Genomic DNA, 6,164 nt, shown 5'->3' on the forward strand with positions numbered 1-6,164 from the left:
AGATAGACATAAACATTCATTATATATGTATATATATATATATATATATATATAGAGAGAGAGAGAGAGAGAGAGAGAGAGAGAGATGGATGGACATAGACACAATGATAGACATAGGCATGCATATACATGTAACATAAGTGTGTTAATCGAGAGATCTAATATCCATCCACAAACTCAGACATAGATATATGTATATACATAGAAAACCGTTTCCATGTTTGTATTTATTTACATATGTAAAACCCATTGGTATATGTGTGATATGTCTTTAAAATAAAATATAGGAGTTTGTCGTATGTATGTATCTATCGACATATGTTTATGCCTCCGCATATGTCTATGATCCATCAATGTTTATGTATGTATGTATATATATATACATATGTACACAGTACAAACATATGCTTGTCCATGTGTGCGCATGCACATTTATAGGTGTAGAAAGGCTCAACTATACCACAGAAAGGCAGATTTGGAGTCCTTTTCTTTTGTACAATTTTTTAATTCATCAACGCTGAATATGGACATGTTTATAGTGGTTAAGACACTTTCCTCTCTATTTTTTGTTTTATTTCGTAGATCTGCCGGTTATGCATATCCAAAGCTAGATTTTCTTTTTAAAGAATGTGTAAGAAATGTACATCCCAGCATTAAGAACATGAATCTTGGTCTATAAAGACAAGAAGGGATGTGCTTGTTAAATGTTGCATTGATTCATGCAACCAATTATCTTACATCCTCACTGACATTCTTTAGTACTCCATCACACAAACTCATTGTATGGACATACATAAAAGTATACAACCTGACATAATATAGAATTTGGAAATCCATAGTCTCACTTCTTTCATCATCATATTGTCCATGACACATATCAAAGATTATCAGTCACAATAATTGATCATTACAAGCACCAAATGGGGTTATTTCCATTTAACCAATGTTGGCGTTATCAAATGTATCATCATCAAACATACATATAAAGAAGTGCTCTTTACGAGATGAATGTATCATCTTCAAGCATATATTTATAACAAAGGAACTGTTTTCGATCAACAAATGTTGGTGCTTCATAATATATGTACAATATAAAGACAAAAATCACATGCTTAAACTTTCTTCAATCTAAGAAAATAGGGTCAAGCACAAAACCACATGCGGCAAGGCAAGACTATCGATTGAATAAAGCATCTAGAAAACACCAGGAGGTATGCAAGACCATCGACTCCGTTGACGTCTCATGCGCTTTCGTCGGGTCGAATCACCCCAAGAACAGTGTGCCCTCAAGAGTGCATTTGGGTCTTGTTTAACACCCTTACAGGATTTGATGCCTTGTGGCTTGTCAATGTTCTTTATCGGTTCGGATTCCCATCCCTCTTCTTTGAGCAAGTCATCGCCTCTATTTATACTATCTCTAGTTGATTTAACAAGCCCCTCAATGATTTGAAGATCCTCAATAACCTCTTGGCGTGAGAGGCACGACGCGCTAAGAAGCACATCTCTTTGGAAATCCTTATTTGCTTTCCCTCGCCTCGCAGATCTCCGTCGAATATTCGGAATTGGATTTGGTTCTTCCTCTACAAGATTGTTGCATCTCTTGGCTTGATGAATGCTTAAATCTGATGGCATGTCATTGAAGTTCAGTGGCTTTAGCATTAAGACCGCTGACTCAAATGGATCTAGCATTCTGCCTCCTTGTTCATCAAGACCATAGTTTTCCTCTTGAGGATTGGAAAAAAAGTCCTTTCGAGGAATGATATGGTCTTCCTCTTGAGGAATGATATAGTCTTCCTCTTGAGGAATGATGTCAGCTAGCCATTTTAAAGATCTTTCCTGGTCACCAAGCGTATTGGAATCTTTGGTAACAGCTGACGACTGAATATCTGATCCTAACCATAGCAAGAGCTGGGCAGCTTCAGTAACGTCATGCCCATTTGAAAGCATGCCAACATCATTCACATTCACAACTACAGATTCCTCATTTAAGTCAAATGAAAAAGCAACCGGAGAGGAGCACCTGAGCCTTAGAGATTCGGAACCATTGTTTTTTGCCATTTTACATGCATCTTCACAAAGCATTCCGACAATATTGTCCGGTTTCACATTTGGGCTTGACTCTCCACCACTCTGTTCCCCACTTATAGATATTGGAGCAATCATTACATGGCTATCAATACTTGTCAATCCCGAAACATCCGAGCTTTTTACACCTCCACAATGGCCACTCCCGTCATCGCTCCCAGAGTCGAGAAATTCGACATTTTGTGCTTTTCCAGAACAATCTAAAAAGGTATCACCATCCACAGTAGAGCTTCTTTCTTGCCCATCTTGATAAGAAGTGTTGGTACCATATCTAGCATGCCATCCAGAGTTTTCAATAGGTATACTTACTACACTTTCCTCTTCTGGAAGTCCATTGCTCGGAACATTTAAGTCAAAACTGAATTTGGTTGTGTTCATATCATCAATTAAATCAATCTTGTGAATTGATTTTACATTCGATACAATAGAGACAGTCTCTCCCTTTGGGGGAGACTGAGACTGAAGATTAACAGATGAGGCCTGTGGTGGAAGTTGAAAAATGTTATCAGGCTTCAAAGTTTGCTGCGTTGTTGATGACAGTGATGATGAGTAAACCTTTGGTAGCAACCATGTAGGCTTTCTTAAGAATTTATCTGATTCCATCGGGTTCAGACAAGAGTACTTAGTAGCACATCCTCCAAATGTTGTATTGTGTGTGTTCACACATTGTAAAGGAGAAATTGGGTGAGATTGATCTGCGTGTTCTACCTCTAAAGGTACCTGTAGAAGCATGGAGAACAGGATGATGTGAGAAGTCATTATCCTATTATAAACAGACACGTAACCTTAAGTAGTCATGAATGTGTTGACACATACATGCTTGCTATTTCTGGCCTATAATGTGCAAATAGACATCAGGTTTCATGGTATATAACGGGCCAAATGCCCTTATATGTGCTCTCTTCCCCTTTGGTTATCACATCTATCATGTGTGGCATTAACTAAACTAGAGTGCATGCATACACTGGAGGTTCAATCACTTATTATGTGTGATTGCAAGATCTTAATTCAGGCCTTCCACACTAGCAAAGACACTTCATACACCAGGACACATCAGTCTAGACAAATGTCTCTACAAATTTGATGCAGACGCAAACAATGTGTGGGAAACATGGATAAGAGCAAAACAATCACCTTAAGGAGCCAATGTGGTAATTTTGAGGTTCCTTGAGTATCCCTGCTAGATTCTTGGCCTAAAAGATGTGTGATTGGTTCCTCTTCAAAAGTTCTCTTTACACCCGTTAGGGATCTATTCAAAGAAGTAGAGATAAAATCAGAAGGAATATGTGGAGATGATGTTTCCCGTGAAACAAAGGAAGACTCCTGGAAAGAATTATTCATGGATCCTGCTTGGGGGAAAAGGAAGTTAACTTGTCTATAATGCTCTTGCATCCAGCAATTTGTGTTGTCCGTGATGCTCTCATTGACTGTAGTGTCCACTCTCACAGTGCCTGAAACCGACCTAAACGACTTCTGCTCCTCAATGTCCTCTTCACACTCTTCAGCAGGGCACTCCAAATCAACTACAGTTCGCCTCATTGTGGTATCAGTGGGAAATTTGGTGTAGTTTTCTTCTTTCAATGGCTTGTTTATATCAACCCAGCCCAAAAATGAAGGCAGCATTGTATGCATAGTATCGGCCTTGTAACCAAGATTAGCATCAAGAAGGGTATTTTCTCTAGGGATACCAGGATCATTATATGACAATGAGCTACTCGAAACTGGATGATGATGATGATGATGGACAGCCCAATCCACCATTAAGGACCTTTGAACTTGATAGAGACGATGGAGCTCATGAAGCTGCACAAACAAAAGAAAAAAATATTTGCATTGAAAAATGAGGATTTGGAAACAAAAAGAAATGTAAGGAAAAATAGAACTCACCTGTTCTTTAAATGTAGACTCGTGCTCCATCATGGTCTGCTTCAACTGTGCCATATCATGTCCAAAAATATTTCCGGGTGTAGACACATGGCTTGATGTAGATGTTAACAATGTCAGCTTTGATTCTGCATGTCCGGGTGTAAATATCTCCCTATGTACAACATCATGCCCAACATAATGTCCAGATGTGAACATCTCACTTGATTTGGGTGGCAACTTCCGATGAGCCACGTCATAGTCAATGTGATGTTCATGTATGGACATATCACTTGATTTAGTCACTACCATGGTTGGCTTCAATTGCCCAACATCTTGCCCAAAAAGATGTACAGGAGTGGACAAATTGCTTGATATGGGCAGCACCATTGTTTGATTAGATTGTGCCATATCTTGCCCACAATGGTATCCAGGTGTAGACAAATCACCTGATTTGGGGAGAATCATATTCTGCTTCAATTCTGCCAAATCATGCCCAAAATCGCATCCATGCATGGACATATCACTTGATCCAGGTGCCACCGTGGTCTTCTTTGCTTGTGACATGTCATGCCCAAGATTATCTACAAGTCTGTACCTGTTGCTTGATTCGGGCACTATCGTGCTGTCAGTCATAGAAGAGACATCAGGTACACCTTTAAGCACAGAGTCGTGCTCAACTATGGTACCTTTCAATTGTGGCACCACATCATACCCGAGATTATTTACAGTTGTTGTGAACATATTACTTGATTTGCCTAAGACTGCAGTCTTCTTCACATCTGCCACATCATGCCCAAGATGACGGCCAGGTGTGAATACGTTGCTTGATTTAGGCATAGAAGGGAAAGCATGAAGGTCTTCAGTCTTAGCCTCTGGTATAGCCATGCTTTCATAGGAGGGCAAAGCAAAAGCTTCATATGCTTTTGTTTGTGTGTATGATTTTGTTCGTTTGCTAGAAAGTAAAGCCAGTGATCTCTTATCACACTTCATGTTTGCTCCCATAATCATGACATCTCTATGTACTTAACCTAAGATAACACAGACAGGTATATAAAGAGGGACAGAGAGAGATGGTGAGAAAAAGAGACCCTACAATGAACTCTAATTCATATGAGCATAAGACGCTTGCATGAATCAAATGAAAACCCTTTTGCTATTCTTTTTCAGAAAAAAAAAAAATCTTCTCCTTGAGAGAGAAAATCTTAGCAGAATTCCCCTGCTTCCGAGATGTAACCTTAACAAAAGATGATCTGCTTCTGGAGAGGTCAAACCCTAGGAAAGCATAGTTCGTCCAGAGAGATTACAGACGATACCTTAGCAGAATCTTATGATTCTTGAGAAAGAATTTAAGTCAAGCAGAATCTGCTGATACTTGACAGAGAGGAAGTAACCCGAAGAAGAATCCCCTGCTTCTTGGAAAAGAGAAAGAAAACCGTAGTACAGAAGATCACCTCGCAACTAGAACACACAAGAAAACAACAAAGTTGCTCTTCTTCTCAGTAAAATCCATGTAATCGTACAGAATTTCCACATAAGAATCTGATTCTTGGGAGAGGCGGATGTGTGAGAGAATCCTAAAACATCAGGTAGACCCACTGCTACAAAAAGCGAAAAGCGAAATTGATCTCCTTCAATCCTCAATAAAATCTATGGAATCACACAAAATCCCCTTGGCCCTGATCTTGACAAAGAAACCCCAGAGAGAGAGAGAGAGATACCTAGAAAAAAGCAGATCGAGGCAGTATTAGGAAACACAAGAAGAAAAATGTTTCCGCTTCATTTCTTAGGGAAGCATATGGAATCTGGCAGGTTAGTGATTACACTGCGTGATTAAGAATGATTGACAGAGCCATCAAGCAAGCAAAAGAAAGTAAGGGGTCAAAGGGAGGATGATGATGGATATGGTGAGAGGAGGAAGGGGGGGGGGGGGGAGGAGGAGACAGAGTCAGAGATAGTCTAGAGAGAAACAGAGCAAGAGATACTCTGTTCTGTTCGACAGAGGAACTACACTCAGAGAGCATGAGAGAGAGACAGAGGATATCATCGAAAACAGACAGACAGAGAGAGAGAGAGAGAGAGAGGCTCAATGGACTCCAGGAGAATGGAGAGACCCTTACCATGTATGACTATGTATGTATGTATGTCTATGTTTGCATGTATGTAGGTATGTATGTAGGTATGTATGTAGGTATGTATGTAGGTATGTATGTATG

General features: G+C 39.6%; 1 protein-coding gene across 1 annotated transcript; it reads right to left on the bottom strand.

Annotated features, from left to right (window-relative positions):
• Nucleotides 1-996: 996 nt before the first annotated feature.
• LOC147868519 (uncharacterized) lies at nucleotides 997-5,854 on the bottom strand. Its single transcript, XM_087320285.1, has 4 exons — nucleotides 5,670-5,854; nucleotides 3,973-5,549; nucleotides 3,220-3,888; nucleotides 997-2,805 (listed from the first exon to the last, which is right to left on the bottom strand). The coding sequence occupies exons 2-4, from the start codon at nucleotides 4,957-4,959 to the stop codon at nucleotides 1,195-1,197; spliced, it is 3,267 nt and encodes a 1,088-aa protein (XP_087176411.1). The 5' UTR covers nucleotides 4,960-5,549; nucleotides 5,670-5,854; the 3' UTR covers nucleotides 997-1,194.
• Nucleotides 5,855-6,164: the final 310 nt, after the last annotated feature.

The sequence above is a fragment of the Azolla caroliniana genome, unplaced genomic scaffold (assembly GCF_043228905.1).
Source record: "Azolla caroliniana isolate FFs.n. ecotype wild unplaced genomic scaffold, voAzoCaro1.0.p SCAF_1, whole genome shotgun sequence".
Taxonomy (NCBI): domain Eukaryota; kingdom Viridiplantae; phylum Streptophyta; class Polypodiopsida; order Salviniales; family Salviniaceae; genus Azolla; species Azolla caroliniana.

What these genes read in the sequence shown, in the direction of transcription:
- LOC147868519 (XM_087320285.1), bottom strand. Translation starts at nt 4,959, where the DNA reads ATGATTATGGGAGCAAACATGAAGTGTGATAAGAGATCACTGGCTTTA. An exon ending in AGTCTACATTTAAAGAACAG is followed by an intron (nt 3,889 to 3,972) that starts GTGAGTTCTATT and finishes TTGTTTGTGCAG; the next exon opens with CTTCATGAGCTCCATCGTCT. An exon ending in TACCACATTGGCTCCTTAAG is followed by an intron (nt 2,806 to 3,219) that starts GTGATTGTTTTG and finishes ATGCTTCTACAG; the next exon opens with GTACCTTTAGAGGTAGAACA.